We start from the raw sequence: 19,599 nt of genomic DNA, 5'->3' as shown, positions 1-19,599 counted from the left end.
TATATAGACTTACAGATTTATGGTACACATATTCTTATGCACATCATGTGAAAATTTGTTTAACTCGTGAACCAGATCGGTATGCATACTTGTATGCAAATAATTTTGGAATTGTGGTTACAGAACCGGGAGTAGTATCCAAACTGGTACATGTACCAAAATAATTTTGTGTTCCCAAACTCGATTTAGTACACAGGTACGCAAACCAAAATTGTTCTGTGAACTCCAGAACCGGTGACAGTCTTAAGGTTTCAAAACTGGAACACATACCTAAATAGTTCTGTTAACTCCGGAACTTGGTTTGGTTAAATATTTATAAATTGGTACATGTATTGTGATTAAACCGACTCACGAACAACAACGATATTTGTATCTTGTACACCTACTAACCATGTCGATTATTTTCAAGTGCGATTAAATTATTTCTATGAGATAATTTGCATTTGATTAATTCTCTAAAAAACAGTAGACTTATTTGATCACATGTTTGTGACTCAAGGTTAATGTTCTATGTGTTCATGAAAATGAATATTAAGCTTTTAGGTTCAAATCGTCTAGTTTCGGCTAACCACGTTGAACATGGTCTTTATACACGGTTCGGTTACGGTTTCACCTAACCAGAGTGTATACCTTGTTTATGTAAATTAGATTCAAAGATTCATATAACGGTGGATATTGTTTGCTTGGTTCCAAAGCTATCTTAGCTTAAACCTAAAGCAACCTATGCTTTGAATGTCTATGAAAGGGGAACTTCAAGCAACTGGGATATTTGAATCCCGACACTACTTTTTGGTGTGTCCTAGTTGTATCTAGAGTCGTCCTTTTCCTTTTACTGACTACAACGACTTCATAGGGATTTGTGAGGCCAGGTCTAGTTATCTTTCCTTGATAACTAGTGTATCCTGATCTTCATCGATTGTTTAGCTACTCACTTGATCAAGATAAATAGATATCATCAAAGTTATCTTCGTATCAAACTTTTTTGATTCCACAGGTTTTATACTTGTGAGGTGAATAATAATCTAGGCTGCACTTCGGGTTGCATAAGTCCGGATTTTGAGGTTAGCTAGACTTGGTCTATGGCTATCGATTTCCATCACCTTTGATCAAACTATTTTATTATAAAAGGAAATAATATATAAGATTAATCTGTGGGAGGAAGATTGGTTCAAAATCTTCAATTGAGCTGAAGCAACTCTTAGTTGGTGTGACGTCAGCTAAGGGAATCAATTACGCAGAGTCCTGCTGGGATTCAAGAGGCGTAAGGAGCACGACTGTACCTTAATCGGTGGGATACCTTTTTGTAAAACCCCACTTTTTACATCTAAATTTAAAAGTTACATGTGTACTTCTTTTGTGGGTTGTGTAATAATTTTATGGGCTTTTTTATGCTATTTCATCCTACCCATTAATAACCTAGTTATCTAGTTAAGTGTAACTTTATTAGAACCCTTCTCAAAAGTTTATGGTGGAAAGTCTCAGTTCAGCCGCAGGGAAAGAAAAGAGGTAGGGTTTCTTTGTTTTGGTAAACCTAAGAGAAACTAAAAGAAGAAAGAGAATAGGAAGCTTGGCACGATACTTTGTCTACGTTTCTATAATAAAGCTACAATCAGGTAGGTTTCTTCCTACTTATCTTCTTTGTGGATTTATATGATATCTCAAGTTATGGGCAGTGATGTGATTTTTAGTGCAAGTTTATTTTTGATATATCATTTTTATATTTTGAGTTTCACTCATCATTCTTACTTGAAAACCTAGCTTAAGTTACGAATTCTTGGCCTTGTTTTCAGATTAGGTTTTCTGGCACATAAAAATCTTAACTGATGTTCGTACCATTGTTGGTAATCTAACCGTTGGATCTTAGTGAATTTTTGATATGTTATTATGGTATTACAAAGGTTGGGCCAAATTTTCAGAATAATCAGAGATGGAGTTGTATCATAAACAACTAGGTTCAGGTGACACTGCCACAGAATTCAGATAACTGGGTAGTGATAGAAACCAACGAAAATAGAAGTTTTACAGTTTGGAATGACCTGAATTTTGGATATGTATAACCCAATTATGATGCCTATGGTGTAAAAAATTCAAGAGGAACCGAGTTCGGGAAGTACCCTAATAAACATACTTTGTACAGTTGAGCCTGTTGGAGACAGTCTGCCATATGCATGTAGAATCGATCTTATCTTAATTTCTGACCGTTATATTTCTCTGAAATTTTTGTACAATGCATGTGATATATTTTCAAATGTATGGTATTTGGTTCTAAGTAAAATAGAAGTAGATTATTGAAGCTATCGAGGGTGTATGATTCTCAACCAGTTTCAAGGGTAAAGATATATGGCAGTGTAATGGCCTTATTTTTGATGTCTATAAGCATGTAAGGTGACAAGATATGAATGTGAATGTGATGTTTGAGCACATGTACAGTAACTAGTTAGTACTTAAGGGGGTAAGTACCCTCAATTATATGTTTATGTGTTGTTGTATTTGTGTTTCCATGTGATGTTTCGTGCCGGTGGTTGGCTCACCTTTGGATATTTTTGTAATGACCTAAGGGTCTAATATCTTGTGTGTGCAATGTACTAATGGATGTGTATACTACTGCTTGCTTATGGGAAAAAACGGAAAATTGTGATCACATAATTGTGTATGTGTGCGTAGTTTTTAACAGTCACATAATTGTTTATGTGTGTGGAGTTCTTAACATTTAGGTATGCAGACTATGGTTACTTTATGTACGAGAATGAGGACCAGCATCACCTTATATGGTGGATTATGCGTACGATATTCGATTTCATAGGTATCATTATATGTGGAGTGATCGGGTTGATGGTTTCAGGTTGCGAAGGTAATGGGGTTTTACTTGCACTCATACAAATATTTTTAAAACTTCGATAAATTTCGCTACAACCTTATTTATTTGTATTTTCTCTACCGAGGATTTAAGTATGTCGAAACCTACTATTAGTTGGGGTCTGACCCAACTTGCTATTTTTTCAGGTATCGTTATGGTAGAACGTCTAGCCTATAACCTTCAATTTCACTTGTTTGAAAACTGAATTCTGTTTACTTGGCCAAAGTGGCTAGCAAGACTTTATAATTTTTTGTTTCTTTCCATAAACTCTGAGCATTGTTTTTGGTATCGACCTGCGCGTCGAAGATTACTTTTATTTTTTTTACAATCTCAAATTAATAAAATGTTCTCTATTTTACTTTATTTTATTTTTGATTTTATGTGAATGTGAATGTGCTTCATACGATAACCTGATCTCCATTTGTTGACTTGATGTTTTGAGTGTGCAAATAGGTCCATGAGTATGCCAAACTTTGAGTATGAAAAACACTAAAAATCTTAAAAGTGAAAGTGTTGACAACTCTGGAGATGATCTTGTTGATCCTGATTTTTTAGATGAAGATCTTGATAACTCAGTATCATTGATCACAAGACACTTTAGAAAACCTCTTAGGAAGAGAAGTAAATTATTCTCCAGAGAAATACCCCTAATGTCAGCTAAGCCACATAATCATATTTCTGTAAAAAACAGAGATTATAACGATACTGAAGATGAGGATATGCTACAGTGCTTAAAGTGTAAAGGATTCGGTCACTTTTCCAAACCAAATCGTAAAAATACACTGATAACAAGAGTCTTGCTGCAACACTTGATGAAACATGTGATCATTATCATTCCGAAGAGGATGATGGTTCAAGTGTGGTATACTCCTGCGAGAAATTGTCAGTTTTGATGAATGTAGTAATACTCATATCAATCTTGATAATTTAATTGATGACTCTTCATCAAAATCATTGGAGGATGTAATGGATTTTTTGTTAATGTTTCAGGTACTCTGTTTTCAGCTGCTAATGTTGTTCTTGAATCAATCTCCAAACCAACATGTCCTTATTGTTCCAGTGAAGATCACAGATTCTCACAATGTTTGAAGTACAAACATAAACTAAGGTATGTCAACAAACTGCAACAAATGATGACTCCATTCTTCAACATCCAAGTAGGAATCACTCTTAATCTACTAAACCTTCTCACGAATCACACAGTGAAACTTTAATTTTGACTAAAGTCAATGACCTAAGACAATCACACCAAATTATTATTTCGGACTCGCTTTCTTGAATCCTTGGTTCGATCACACATGAGAAGCAATATTTATTATAAAATCGACTTTTATTAGAGACAAATAGTAGGTTTTACCAGAAATCAATTAATATATATTTACTTTTAATTATTGGATAAAAAGTATTTTTACAAGAAACTAGTTGGAAGCCTAACAACAAGCTGAGTTCCAACAACTTACTACATTAGTTGAACATGTTGCCGTGCTAGCTTACTAGCGGGCCTAATGAGGAACCAGCCAAGAGAGCCGAAACACATAGGATTATGCTGAAGCCTAGTATTTTATTTATTTATTTTATGTATATTCTGTCCCTTTCTCAATTTTTTCATTTTTTTGGCCGTAACTCATGAGAACAAAATGATACTCTCTCTGTCCCACTATTAATTGACCTATTTACTTTTGGATTGTGTCCCATAATAAATGACCTATATCACTAAACAAGAAAATATTTCTAAAATTATCCTTTTAATTGATTGTAAGAAATATAAAAAATGCGCATAATTTGATAGGCATGTTTATATTCGTTATGTAGGTGTTTTAAAATGCTTTTCAGTGGTATGAAGTTTACGAACATCCGTGATATAGTTTGAGAAATAAATCGTTTCAAAATTTCACTAGTTATTATCCATAAGGGTATAACTGCAAAAATATTTAAAAGTACTCTTTTCATTTGTTGTCTTAAAAATTGTGCAAACTTGAATTAGGTAGATTAATAATGGGACGGAGGGGTATTATAATTTTCGATCACAAGGGTTGTTCTTCACAAAGTGATTCTGGGTAAGTGGGCTCAATAAAAATATGAAATGCTAGAAGAAAAGGCCCAGTTTTATCCATCCAAGTATCCAGGCCTCTTCTTTCTTAACCGTTCTCAACCCTAATTTCACAGTCATATAAATGCATCCTATCTCCTTCGCTGGTCCTCTGTAATGCAAACACAGAGTTAGGGTTTCAGGTTTACTTTCTATCTTACACAGTAGAGAAAGAATACTTATACAAGGAGACAGCATCATCTTGCTGTCCACCTCGACAAAGTTTCGTACTTAGTCTTGGACCTCCTAACTCAATTAATATACTACCGCTTTTAGGGTTTTCATTCAAATCTTTGTAAGAAATGGCACCAAAACCATCAAAAGCAGACAAGAAGATCGTTTACGATAAGAAGCTTTGTGATGATTACACTCAGATATTAGTTACTGCTGCTGATAATGTTGGATCTAAACAGTTGCAAGGTATTCGTAAAGGACTTCGTGGTGATTCTGTTGTTTTAATGGGAAAGAATACTATGATGAAACGTTCTATAAGACTTCATGCTGAAAAGACTGGAAATCAGGCTTTCCTTAATCTCATTCCTCTCCTTGTTGTAAGTATTCTGTACTTCTTAAAAAAAAAACTTTGTAGTGTTGTGATTTTGAGTTTTGGTTTTGAATTTGATTAGTATTGTTTTGAAAATTCTGGGTAATGTTGGATTAATCTTTACCAACGGAGATTTGAAAGAAGTTAGTGAGGAAGTGGCTAAGTACAAGGTTTGTATACTTGAAGTTTTTAATGTTTTTGGATTGAAATGCTTGTTGAATAAACTGCAATTATGAAACTTTAACTAATGCATGCTTGATATGATATACTAAGCAAATGTTCACTACAATGGAAGTTTGATTATCTGATAATATAACCAATGTCGTGACGTAGGTTAAATCGGTACAATTGTAGAAGTTGAATGAATTGTTATGGGGAACTTGTGGTGTTTGAAACAAATTGAACTATTGTGTTCATTATTCTTGATTCTTGAGTATAAGTAAGATTTAGGGTTTGTGTTGTTATCCACTGCCTTGGTTATTAAAGTTCCAGTCTGATTTCTTGCTTGAATACCTTGAATATATATGGTTTGTTTACTTGAGTTTCATCCAATTGTTACTTTTCAAGGGTGGTTGAATGTTGATAGGAACGTAGAATTTTTAAACCACTATTACAACTATTGTTCCTTACTTGATCAACATCCTGATTCACTTTAAGATTGTGTTAAAATAACTATGTTCTTGACCTTGTGCTATGAACCAGATTACGTAGCGAGGAAATTATGCTTGGGACTGTTGTGACTTGTGAGATAAAATATGGGAAATCATTTTATGTCTGTCTATGAGTTTATTTTAATCACAAGGAGCTTATGGTTTCAATGTTTTTATCCAAGTCTATTGAGGGCCCGTTTGCTTTGATATGTTCGCTCAACTGAATATAATAGCCAGAACAAGAGAATTTTAGATCAATCTTTGACGATTTTGATCACGTGTCGGTATCTATCGAGGGTCCTTGATCTTGAGAACTAAGTATTCTGTTGTTTGAATAGGTTGGAGCTCCTGCTCGTGTTGGGCTTGTTGCCCCTATTGATGTGGTTGTTCCACCTGGCAACACTGGTTTGGATCCATCCCAGACTTCTTTCTTTCAGGTTTGAAGTTTAATTTGTTAAAGGTTTTTTTATACAGAATTCAAAGTTTGTGCGTCATTCTGACAATCTTTCACTTATCAGGTTCTTAACATCCCAACCAAGATTAACAAGGGTACAGTTGAAAACATTACTCCTGTTGAACTTATTAAGAAGGGGGAAAAGGTCGGATCTTCTGAGGCTGCTTTGCTTGCGAAGTTGGGTATCAGGCCATTTTCATATGGTCTCGTTGTTTTAACTGTCTATGACAACGGTTACTGACGAGGACCTGATGGGGAAGTTTGCTGCTGGTGTTTCCATGGTTACTTCCTTATCCCTGGCTATTGCATACCCCACTCTTGCCGCTGCTCCTCACATTTTCATCAATGCATACAAGAATCTGTTGGCTGTTGCTCTTGCCACAGAGTACTCGTTCCCCCAGGCTGAGCAAGTGAAAGAATATTTGAAGGTTCGTGTGTTTTTATTGATTAAATTTTAATGATTGCTGATTTTCTCGGCTTAAAATTTGTCTAATTGTTTTTCTTTTAAATTTCAGGATCCCAGCAAATTTGCCGCTGCCGCTCCAGTTGCTGCTTCTGGTTCTGCTGAAGCTCCAGCTGCTGCTTCTGGTTCTGCTGAAGCTCCAGCTGCTGCTTCTGGTTCTGCTGAAGCTCCAGCTGCTGCTGCTGCCAAGGTGGAAGAGAAGAAGGATGAACCTGCCGAAGAGTCTGATGATGACATGGGTTTCAGCTTGTTTGATTAGATATCTTTCCCTGTTAATTATGCTGAGCAAAAGTATGTCTGCTGTTTTCATGTTTGAATGTTTCTATTTTAGGATATTTAAGTGATTTTGTTGTGATGTCCTACTACAGTTTTTCTTGTTGGAACATATATGGTAGAGTATTGTAGAATTTTTATATTTATTTTATGTTTTTATTTTAGATCATCTCTGAATACGGTTGCTCACAGTTAGGTCATGGATATCTAAGGTAGAATTATTCTTTTACTTAGGTGTTTGAAAATCGTATAATTGGCTTAATTAAGTTAAAAAGTAGTTTCGAAATCAAATTCATATGAGAAAATAGACTTTTTAGAATGATTTCTTGAGAATGATATCTATTTATTTTTTCCCGGGTTCTATTTATTTTTTCCCGAGTTCTTGTTTTTAGCCAAGGGAAGATGCTGCAAGTGAATTGTTTAATCTATGGATTGAAATTTTAAGCCTACGAATAGTGCATTGCTTATGCATTGAGTCATTGGCACAGACATTTCAGCATAAGTAATGGAGCTATCCATTGCTTATGCATTGAGTCATTGACACAGACATTTCAGCGTAAGTAATGGAGCTACAGAAAATTCTGTCTGGAGGTAATACGTAGTGGTTACATCCTGAAAATACTAATTAAATCGCGCAATGCATAACACATTGTTATGAAAATGAAAGTTTCAGAAATTGTAAAATTGTAAAATAAGACAGGAATGTATAATGATAAGCTTTGCAGTACATAAGATTAAACCAACTTGACCACGCCCCGACCCTGTGCACTAAGCTTTGATGCTTGAAGCCTTTTTTTTTTTTGATGCTTTCAACTGTTGCAACTTCTTATTTATCTTCAACCTGCACTGATCATGTTCCGCTAGTTTAGATCTAGCTCTTATCTCAACTGGATCTATTTTTGATTGTGGGCGCACATTAAAATCCATTGGTGAAGCTTCTGGTCTAGAGGCATGTTGGTTGGAAGACGATTCACCAGAATTTCTCTGCCTTGTAAATTCATCAACATCGTCATCTCTAGAGTCCAATATGACAACTTTGTCAATTTTCTTTTTCACCATTGGTCTCCTGCAAAGTACTCTGTCGTCTTCATTATATTTCATGCTATCTTCAAACCGTGTGCTCTTGTTGAATATTGGTCTACTCCATTTATCAATCAAGTCTTTGGCAAGTTTTCTATTACCTGCTGTCTCTTCATCAGATCTTGACAAAAACATAATGACCTTTCCAAGACCACTATTCTTGAGCTGCTCCCTCCTCCCGTAGTCCTCCAGATCAATACGAAGTTCAGTTAATATTTCTAAAACTCCAGTTCTGACATTTATGTGGGGTAAGCTTCCATCAGGAAGTGGTTCAAGCCAATTCTTGAGAAGGGTTAAGACCCCACGATCTAAGAACTCAAACTGCAGTTGTTTCTTTGACAGAACATTAATTAGAAGAGGCAAATTGATGATTTTGTTGATGGCAGGTTTATTCTTCATATTCAATTCAGCATCTGATTCTGCCGCAATTTCAAGCTTTTCCATAATTTGTTCTAAACCCAATTCCTCAGGAGACTTCTCAGTTTTCTTCTTTTTTCTACTTCAACCTTTGAAGAGCCTTTCCACTTCATCATCGACTTCTTTAGCCCGAGAAGCAACGGGAACAAGTAGTTCAGCATTCCATAACAGTCAGAAGGATCTACGCAACTGTCATCTATAAAATTTTCTCCACCAGCAATAGCACTCCACAATTCTTTTCAAGTGCAGAATCAACGCCATTATTATTAACCTTAGAAGAAGAAGATTTTCCTGAACCTACTTTCTCACTCTTTCCTTCAGATTTCATCTTCTTATTTTCTTTCTTTCCATACCCAACACTACTCGAACATTTTTTCCTCTTACAATCCTGATAATGTGCATAACCTATGACTATTGATTCTTAAAAATTTCTTACTAAAATATTTCTTATTAGTGAAGGAATTGATTGATGAAAATTTCTAATGGAGTACTGGGTGTGGATGGGGAAAAACGGTTTGCTGGTTTTTTAGGAAAGTGAAGAGTCGAGCGTGCGGACGAGATTCCTCGACCGAGCAAACTTCTGAACCTCACACAGATGCGCTGCAAAGGGAGTGCTTAGATTCGAGAGATCAATCTGTAGGACTCCGGCCTAAACCAAGTCAATGGCCGTTCCAGAGTCAATTCGGTCGCAAAGAGGGAGATGGGTTGATATGTAGGAGGGAAGCCGAGAATTGCGTGGGATCAATGATGATCAAGGATTGTGGATGTGGTGAAGGTTTCTGCAAATTGATGAACTGCTGAAGTTGAGTTCTGTGAATAAGTTTTAATCGAGTTGTTGACGAATGATGATAAGGATCGGTTGTCCTCGATTTGGACTTATTTATATTTTAAGAATGATGAACATCCCGATCCCTGTAAGTGTGACGGTTTCTTGAGTGAAAGAGTGGGAAAGTGGAAGATTGTGGTGAAACCAGTTCCATGTCGTGCAGAGACTTGGTTAACCGTACACCCACTACTTTGCTAACTCCTTCAACCATTGCACGACTTACTCACATTCTCATCGTGGATGAATCCACGTGCCATAGGCCGCCATACCAAAACCTTAATTGATATCCCCCATCTGTGACGTGATTGATGTCTCACGAATCGTGGAGTCTGCATGACAAAAGTGTATTTAATTAGTCACCTTGACTGATTTAGACAATAAGTCTAGGTTTTGTTGAATTGAGCATGAATGACGAATTGCTCAGTGGAACATTCGAGTAACTGAGCAAGTATCGCTGATGAATTATTGGATATCAATGGTTGGATCAATATTCGAGCAATTGAGCAAGTATTGCGAATTACTGAATATTGATAGTTGGGCAATTGAGCAAGTATTGCTTAATTCGACGAATTACTGATAAATTACTGAATATTGATAGTTGGATCAATATTCGAGAAACTGAGCAAGTATTGCTCAATTCGACGAATTACTGATAAATTACTGAATATTGATAGTTGGATCAATATTCGAGCAACTGAGCAAGTATTACTCAATTCGACGAATTACTGACAAATTACTGAATATTGATAGTTGGATCAATATTCGAGCAACTGAGCAAGTATTGCTCAATTCGACGAATTATTTATTTATTGGTGACGTGACCCAATAAAATATTAATTAAAATATTGGTAGATTACCGAATATTATATAATTAATCCGCGTGTTGTTTGCTGGATCAATATAAATATATTTAGTGTTTGAACTTGCTCAGAATGATGATTTGTCAAGCGTTTGTTCGAAACCCTAATTTTTGATCAATCGCTCATTAATTGACAAATTGCTGAAAATAGGTCATTTGCGAAGGAGGAGGGACCGACCACATGGGACTACGAGCGTCCATGTGATGCCAAATTTCTCGAGTGAGCGTACACCAGGGTCCTGAGTTGACCGGTTGGTGAAGGAATGACGATTGAATGCCGATTTCATCATTTATTGAAATAGTGCTCAATTGAGCATTAGGTGATAAAACCTAATTATGGAAAAGTGAGGGACCGACCAAGATGGCATGAGACCGGCACTTGGTGGTTGTGGGACAGCTGGTGGGCTTTCGAGCAAACTCTAAGTTGGTTAGGAAGAGTTTGGACCCAATATGAGCAATTGCGCAAATTAGGTCAAAATTGTGAAAACGTGTGGGACCGGCTCGTTGCAAGCCTTAGAGACTCCCTTGGTCGGTCAAGGGAGCATGCTCGTGTCACCATAATGCCCGTGTCTCAGTCATGAGAGTTTCGGCATTTTTTTGATGTGCGTTTGAGCAATATCTTGGATTTTCAGAAGAGTTCGATCTTTGACTGAAATTCTCGATTTTGCTCGAATGGGCATGTATGCCCGTTTGATCAGTATTTGGTGAATATTAAAATAATAATATTTTAGTATATTTTTCGTGAGTAGCCTAGTCGGTCATGTGACCATGTTGACTTTTGGCTTTTTCATGGTTTGAGAAATATTTGAGAAAATATGGAGAAACCATGATTTTTGCTGAAACAGGGAAGTTTCACAAGATGAGAGAAACAACAATTTATGAAAGATTAGGGATTGTAAGGTGTGGGACCGGCCACGGCTAGGGTATGGCCAGCCGGCTAAGTTTCCCGATCCCGCAACACCTTTCCCTATTTTTATGTTATTATTTTTCATGAAACCACGAAAATATGGAGAAACAATGAGTTCTGCTCAAACAAGGAAAGTTGTTAGAATGGAGGAGTCTTCACGAGTTCATGAAAATAACAAAATAAGGGAAAAATAATGGAGGAAGCATGGGACCGACCACAGCTAAGGCATGGCCGGCCGGCCGGCCGATGGGCCCAGTCCATGAGCGCTTCTCCATTATTTTAATGTTATTATTTTCTCTCTCCCGTTTTGTGCGGGATTCCTCGTTTGTCCATATTTTTGGAAGCTCGTTTGCGCAATTGGGTGCTTGTTCATGCATCCATATTTCTAGCAGTAGTGTCTCTTCTCGAAAGGAATCTCGGTCGAAGCATATGGAATCCTGTCTCGGTGAGTCGCACATTTTTCTTTGTCTCCATTTGATCAGGATGACTGATTAAAGAAAGTGATTTGTTGTAGGATAACCAGAGGAATCGACCTTCTTATAGCTTGAGACCCAAGCGGACTGTCAAGGCTCCTGCCCGGTACAGGTCGACCTATGCTGAAGCTGGAACATCCGTGAGTAACTTCATGACTTATCGACTGAAGTTTTATCACACTCAACGGTTTATCCAAACCTTATTGAAATTGGAAACTTCTTTATTACAGGTTGATGTTCACGTTGTTGTCGATGCTAGGAAGCGGAAGAATGGGAAATCCGTGGTCGTGGTCGACAATAGCATCAACCGTGTCGGCGAAGACTCTACTGATTCCGTGAAGGCTGGGGATAGAGTTATCGCTCAGGAATTCCCAACAGCTGGACTCCTATTTGAAGCTCCCATGACTAATACTTTCCCAAACAATGAGGTGTTCGGTGGATTCGTCATTCCCAAATGTCATGTACCTCTGTACACCAAAATTTGGGGACAATACGGGCACATTGCTACGACCGAAGTATGGAGAGGCTTTCTCCCAACCCTTCTGACTACAGTTACCGGATTGCTGCCGATCATTGAAGAGATGAGTAAGACGAATATGCGAGATGTCAAGAATTATGAACTGCACAAGTGGGATGAAATGATTTCAAACTGTGAAACCTTGCGATTCAACGTAAGATGGCTTCGTCGTCGACTCGAGATGATCAAAATTCACAGGGCGGCGGCTGCTGCTGATGCAATTTCTACTACCACTGTCATATTGGAGGAGGAAAAGGCACTTGCCTTGGAGTCAGCAAGAGTCGAGGAAGCAATCCAGGATTTGAGAGTAAAAACCAAAAAAGTTCAGAAGAGGCTCGATAGGAATTTCTATAGAGATTATCCATTGTTGGATGGTTTGCTCTGAGTGAGCGTTTGAGAGAAAGATTTTTATGTGGGTTTGAGATTTTATTTTGAATAAAGTAGATGATTGAAAGATTCTTGTGAGATTCATAAAATACTTTGAATTTTGAATGAATGAGTATACTGCATACTCTTTTGGAGAAAACGGAAATTACATTTAGAAATTTAATACTTTGATAATCGTTCAAGCATAATACGCCTTGAGCCACTTTCCATTGATGATGTTTCCTTCGACTCCTCCATTAGCAACTAAGATTTTGTAATATCCACTAGATACTTCCTTGATGACTACATAAGGCCCTTCCCATTTAGGAGAAAACTTGGGAACAGACATGTCTTGTTGAATATGTTTTGCTGTTTTCAAAACCAAATCTCCTAATTGAAATGTTCGAGGTCTTACCATTTTGTTGTATGCCTTGGAAATCCTCTGTTTATAGGTTTCCACATATTTTTCTACCTTGGTCCTTCTCGAATCAAGCATGTCTAACTCAACAATCCTTGAATTAGATACTTCGGCTTCATCCCACTGCACTCCACGGGCCGCTGCGATTCTTGCAGAGGGAATCTTAATCTCAGTTGAGAGAATAACATCAGCGCCATAGACAGGAGAATATGGTGAAGTCCCAATTGAACTTCTTGGTGCAGTATATGTTAGAGCATTTCTCGGTCGAACTCGCATGCGTTGCTATCTCAAGCATGTTTGTCAATGTTAGTGATCAAAACTATAATTCTTGATTTCTAGTCTACTATATCTAAGTCCCGGACTAGGATATAAAGTATAGTTGAGCTCAAGGACTTCACGGCGATTCATCATACAAGAAGAAGAACTACTCAAGGAACCAGTGGAACTTCTCAACAAAAAGGTACGTGAAGACTTGAACTTATCTGTCACTCAAAAGTCTATCTACTCTATCTCTTACTTCTTGAGACAAAAAGTCATATGCTATATATATACTTAGATTATACACATTTGGTATTTCGAGCCGAGTATACCTCGCCTATCTATATCTAGAAATATGTGTTGGTAAGCGTTTCACTTCGACCATGTTTATCTTTACCTAGTGACGAAAGTCATGATATGTTTCAATCACTTTGAAAGTTGCTTTGACGAGAAATGGTGTAACAACTACATAACGTCCTCTAAGAATGTTTCAATGGTTGGAATGAGAGTTTAGATTACATAACCAATGATGGACATAAGTATTGTTTTGGAAACTCATATGTGTATAAGTCCTATCCCTTGAACCAAAGTTTGTGAACTTTGTTGATCAAGAGAAACCGAAAGAATGGCTTGTTGCCAAGTATGCGAACTCAGTCCTCGAACTGCCGAATTTCTCATCCCGAGAAATTCTTCTGGAGTTGACAAACTTGTTGCGTGAGTACCAGTCTGCGAACCCAGTCCGCAAACCGGGGAAAGTCTTTGCCGAGATTTTTTGCTGGAGTTTGTAAACTCTGCCCGGTTGCTTAAGTCCGCGAACCTAGTGTGCGAACTTAAGAAGGTTATATATCTGAAAATGATTTCCGAACTTAAACTTATAAAGACTAAGGAATGCAATTTGCAAACCGTGGTTATAAAGTTCATGAACCGATTCAAGTGAATCAAATCATCTTTGCTTCAATTGTGTCTTGTGTAGTACATAAGATTTCCTTGCAATTGAACAACTCTCTAACTAGTTTATTTGAGTCATTTGAACTAGTTATGGTGAAGAAGAATATGGTTGGTATGAAATGCTCATATGGCTAACCTTTTGGTTAACTATTGTTGAACCAACAATGTACACGTTTGGGTACGGTTAACAAACCTAGAAGCGTGCATTTCATTTGTGTATAACAAGCTAAGTTTTCGATCTAACGGTTGAGAAATATTAGCTTGAATCTAAATCAGGTTTTCATCTAACGGTGGATATTGTTTGCTTTGTGACCAAGGCGAAACCCTGATTTTGAAGACTATATAAGGGGACATCTAGCAACTCTGCAAATTAATTCCCACACCTCATGTGTGATACTAGTTTGCGTGCTAGAGTCGTGTCTCCTTTAACCTTTGGTTTTCTTCTTCTAAAACCAGGTTAACGACTTAAAGACTTCATTGGGATTGTGAAGCCAGACCGATACTACTTTTATCGTAGTTGTGTGATCTGATCTTGTATCTTCTATCGTACGAGTACAATCAGATTGATTGGCTTGAGATTAATATCTCTGATAGGCAAGATATAAAAAGTAATCACAAACATCTTCGTCTCATTGTTTGTGATTCCGCAACATCATGTTTCGCTACCATACGATTAAGATTGTTGTGAGGTGATTGATTTATCTAGGCTGTTCTCATTAGTGGAGAATGGGCTATCTGGGACATAATGAAACGACACAAACTAGATATTGCGATTTCACAACATATTGAAAGTATCGTTGACTAAAGTATAATTGTGGTTGTGTTAAGACTTTTGTTGACTTCTACAACGATGTAGCTGGTATCACGCTGACTAAAGTCAAACTGCCGTTTTATGAGTTCTTTCGTTGACTTATACAACGACAACTTCAGAGTATCCTTTCTGTGATAATTGTATGGTTAAGATTTAATTTTTTTAATTATGGACGGTTGGAGATGAAACATCTCCCATTTTCAGATTTACCTTATCTATACGAAACCAGAGAGAGAAAGCCCCTTCGTTCTTCTCCTCTCATTCTTTTTTTTTTTTTTTTTTTTTTTTTTTTTTTTTTTTTTTTTGCACTCTTCCTGCATCCCTGATCTGGTTTCAATACTTATCAAATCCAGTTCTTCCTCTGTAGATCTTCGTTACATTACATTGTAACTCTTCCATTTCCCTACTAACTCCAAACAAAACCATATATAAGTCAATTTTGCGTTTTGGATTTTATCTCCTGTTTTTCCCCCTCAGGTGTTTTTCTCTTCTTCGCAGTCACCTCTCTAGAATTTTTAAAACAAATCTAGGGTTTTCTCTTTCTTCTTCTTCTCGATTAAAGTTGGGGTTTGAAGCTAGGGTTTGATTTTCCGATATGATTTTGTGCAATCTTATGTGTATTTTTTCGATTTCTGAAGTTAGGGTACAAATGATAAAGTTTGGGTTTTAATTTGAGCATGATTAAGTAATAGTTGGTTTTGATTCTAATGTTTTTATTATTTCTCAACTGCAATTTTTTTATACGGATATTCTTAAGTATTGGAGAGTATGAGGTGATGATTAGGTAATTGCCCTACTGTTTTTGATTATGTATAGTATAGCTCTATTTGATCTTTGAAATATTTATTGTATCTTTTTTTTTTGGATGATTTAGGTCATAAAATCGGCTGGGGATGAAGCTAACGAGTCTGGGGTTTTGCTGAAAGAAAATAAAAGGGGTAAAAACTCTTATTGTATTCTTTACTTCAGTAATGGTATGGCTGATTTGTTGTTTGGTAGTATTTTTTGATTAGGCTGCAGACATCAAAAAAAAAAAAAAATTGTTTGATTTTTGATTGGTTTCAGGGTTTTGTAATTGGATTGATTGTTGGTTTCAATTTGGATCCAGTTATTTGGTTTTGAATCTTTGTGGCCACTTTCTCTTATATATTGCTGGATGTCAATCTTGGGGTATGAATACATAGTGTCACAAAATTAATTTAGGAGTTAGCTGGTTATAGGCTACTAAATGAATTCTACTTTTTTCGTTCTACAGCTCTGAATTGCATAGTATTGAGTGTGTGTATGATTTCATTAAACGAGTTGAGAGTTTTTCCTTTTTGAGAATTTTCTGTGCGGTTAAGGGATGTAATAAGCTTATAACATTTTAGGTGTTGGTGGACACAACTTCTTTAAGATTGGGGAGATTATATTCCTTTGTGGTTTGGATTCTTTTATCTCTGAATCAATTAGACTTCAAGTGTTTGACGATCTTGTGATTTCCCATTGGTCAGGAAATAAAAGAGATTACTCTGTTAAAAACAAATGAAGAGTGCAGCATGTTCCTTTTCTTTAAGTTGTTGTATGTTAGTCTAAGTGTCTACATGGCTTGAGGAGATGGATGATTTTTTTTTTTAATGGCAGGTTTTGGAATATGTAAAGGGGAATGTCTACCTCAAAGCTTTAACTTCCATCTTCTTCAATTTTGTTCACTTGGGCTCCAGTTCAGTTATTGGTTTGATCTGTTCCATGTGGGTCTCTTACTGCCAATTGATTCAGGTTCGGAAGCCGTTGGCTAACCAACTCCTCATCTCTTTTTTTCTTTTAGTTTATTCTTAAGTCTATAGGAGTCGTCAATTATGCATCCTGAGTTAACTTAGAGTCTTGTAAGTAGCTGTAAAATGGTGTGCTTGGAATGATATTATCATATTTAATGTGAAGGTTTGAGTTTTTCACCGGTTATTATTGGCAGAATAGAACTGATCTTTCTAACTCTGAGAGGAACAGAACTCCAGGAAAAGCCCCATTTGCCGAAAGATCTGCACTCAGCGAATGTACTGTTTTAGACAGAGGGCAGGGCTGCAGTATGTGAAACCATTCGCACCAGTAGTTGGTGAAAAATCATTAGTAATGGTGTTAATGGGAAACCATTCGTGCAACCTCTGTGTGTATATCTAGTAATTGGTGTTCCATTCTTGCAACCTCAGTGTCATGCTGCAACTAGGTTCCTCTTGGGGTTTCCGGTATGCTTATAATGGATTTCCTTTACTCTGTACTATAATGAGATTGAACAAGTGGATAGTTATTTTGTAGGGCTATCTTTCATGTTTTACTGATGTCTTAGAACTTTATTGGTTCATTAATCATCCACTTGTGTTTCCAGGTTTCCATCACTCCTGAAGGTACATCAAGGGGTGTGAACATGGCTGTTATGGAGCAGCCAGTGAAATTATACAGAGAGTTTCATCTTGGAAGACGCCTTCCTGCTTACGATGGAAGGAAGAGTCTTACTGCTGGACCGTTACCTTTTTCTAACAAGGATTTCTCAATTACCTTGATTTACGAGGATGATGACACTGGAGCTGCTAGGTTATTGCTTTGATGCCTTCCGTTTCCTTTATGTTCACTTGCATTTTTCTGTGCAGTAAGCTTATATTTCATTTGTTTTGTGATGCAGGAGAGAGAAGATATTCAAAGTTGCTATCAAATATGCTGCTCGAGCGGATCTCCAACACTTGGGAATGTTTTTGCAGGGAAAACATGCAGATGCACCTCAGGAAGCTCTTCAAGTTCTCAACATTGTTCTGCGCAAGCTTCTAACTTATAGGTATATGTCTTGTATTATTACGTTCTGGCTTTCTGTTTTGTATGTCATAATTCTGAGATTTACATCGATTTCTGTTGGTTATAATAGGTATCCCCCAACTTGGGGAGAAGACAGTCACTTGGTGAAGGTTTGGAAAGTTGGAGAGGTTTTTACCAGAGTATTCCCCCCACTCTTTCATTGAATATCTGTGCGTTCTAATTTTGACTGTTGCTGATTGCTAAAATCTATTTATTCTGCTAATCTATGATCTGGTCATTCTATAGCTTTTACTGTTGCTGATTGCTAAAATTTATTAATTCTGCCAATCTATGATCGTCATTCTATAACAGCTTCTTAGTTATCTATGTCCTGCATACGCCAGCCATTTCTTGACCAAGTAATTCATTGTGGTGTTTTTTTTTTGTAGATATGTCTTCCATGGTTTTCATTGAGCCATTACCTGTCATAGAATAGAATTTGTTACCCAGCTCCTGAATAGGGATGCACTTGCTCGACCCTTGTCTGATGCTGATCGAGTCAAGGTAAATAACTTCTGTTGGTAACAACTATTTTATGTGCCTCAGAGAACTTACGATGTGTTGTTGTGTTGACTCATGAAACGATATGAACTTTTGACTTCGCAAACATCCATTTATAATTGTTTTCTTGGGACTGTAGATCAAGAAGGCCGTTAGTTAGATATGAACTTTTTACTCAAATTAGACAAAGATTCCAATTCTTGTCCATGCTGGTAAGTTGTTTATCTTTTTATAGACATCTCTTAGTTTTCTGCTATAGGAAGTTTGAACTTGCAGAATGCGAAGTTTTCTTATAGAAACTGGTTGATTGTGTTTGTTTTGATTCTGTTTACTATTTCTTGTAGGGAACATAGTTTCTATAATGGTGGTGTCTCACTTTTTTAAAGGACCTCTTTGCAGTTAAACTTCTAATGCCCAAACTTTTCTTTCTACAGGTACTTGCAAGTTCTGAATTGGGTTGGTCATTTCATCTTTTTGCTGCAGTTTGTGTTTATTAGGTTACTCTGCACTGATTGTAAGCAAGAATTATCCTTTTAGAACTTATGGTGTGAATACGGAGTTTGCCTAGATTTTTCTTTTGTATTTTTGAGCATCTGTGCAAACTGAACTTAAATGTGTATTGAACTTGTAGATTGATTTTGTACATTGAATTTGAAAGTTTGGTTGGATGGTGAAATATGGCGTCTAAGTATATGAAATTGTAAATTGATTCCAGCAGAATTTCAGTGTAGTTTAGGGTAATTTGAGTTTTGAATCAGAATTATTTCAGCCCAGTTAGAATGGTTGCAATCAGTCAGCCAGAACTGACTCGTATTTTTTTTTTATATTAATATAATAAGATCTACGACGTAATCTAGATGTCGTACCTAGCGACAATCACAAAGTATCGTAAATCTGAGTCAACGTGAAAATGTCGTTACAGAAAAGACACTAAATCTACGGCACTTTCAGAGGCATCTTGAAAGTGTCTTATAACTCGTTAATACGATACTTTCCAACTATCTTAAAACGACCATTTTACACTAGTGTTTTCGGGAATATAAGACCGGATTATCAATTGGTTCC

At 36.7% G+C, this 19,599-nt stretch overlaps 1 protein-coding gene and 2 pseudogenes across 7 annotated transcripts; 2 read left to right on the top strand and 1 right to left on the bottom strand.

The window, feature by feature from the left end:
- The first annotated feature begins 5,045 nt into the window (after positions 1-5,045).
- On the top strand, positions 5,046-7,499 carry LOC113349881 (annotated as a pseudogene).
- Positions 7,500-8,064: 565 nt separating this feature from the next.
- LOC113352459 lies at positions 8,065-9,229 on the bottom strand (annotated as a pseudogene).
- A 6,282-nt stretch (positions 9,230-15,511) lies between these two features.
- Positions 15,512-19,254, top strand: LOC113349879 (protein argonaute 1-like). Of its 7 annotated transcripts, none has more exons than XR_003360450.1 (10): positions 15,512-15,994; positions 16,085-16,148; positions 16,834-16,968; positions 17,197-17,432; positions 17,573-17,778; positions 17,867-18,016; positions 18,104-18,203; positions 18,423-18,537; positions 18,674-18,746; positions 18,969-19,254. XR_003360450.1 is itself a non-coding variant. In XM_026593913.1 (9 exons), exons 3-7 carry the CDS (start codon positions 16,939-16,941, stop codon positions 18,462-18,464), a joined length of 498 nt encoding a protein of 165 aa, XP_026449698.1. In that variant the 5' UTR covers positions 15,512-15,994; positions 16,085-16,148; positions 16,834-16,938; the 3' UTR covers positions 18,465-18,537; positions 18,674-18,746; positions 18,969-19,254. The 7 variants fall into 7 exon arrangements, 4 of the variants coding, with proteins under 4 accessions (XP_026449698.1, XP_026449699.1, XP_026449700.1 ...); XR_003360449.1 differs by having other exon boundaries at positions 17,167-17,432; XR_003360448.1 differs by having other exon boundaries at positions 17,162-17,432.
- Positions 19,255-19,599: the final 345 nt, after the last annotated feature.

The sequence above is a fragment of the Papaver somniferum genome, chromosome 2 (genome assembly GCF_003573695.1).
Source record: "Papaver somniferum cultivar HN1 chromosome 2, ASM357369v1, whole genome shotgun sequence".
NCBI classification, from domain to species: Eukaryota; Viridiplantae; Streptophyta; class Magnoliopsida; order Ranunculales; family Papaveraceae; genus Papaver; species Papaver somniferum.
The sequence above is the reverse complement of the archived record's forward strand: the minus strand, read 5'-3'. Positions and strand labels throughout refer to the sequence as shown.

Coding starts and splice junctions, on each gene's coding strand:
- LOC113349879 (XM_026593915.1), top strand. CDS start 16,939: ATGTGGGTCTCTTACTGCCAATTGATTCAG. Junction 16,969..17,572: donor CTTACTGCCAATTGATTCAG/GTTCGGAAGCCG, acceptor TTGTGTTTCCAG/GTTTCCATCACTCCTGAAGG. Junction 18,174..18,422: donor TTGGAGAGGTTTTTACCAGA/GTATTCCCCCCA, acceptor TTTTTTTTGTAG/ATATGTCTTCCATGGTTTTC.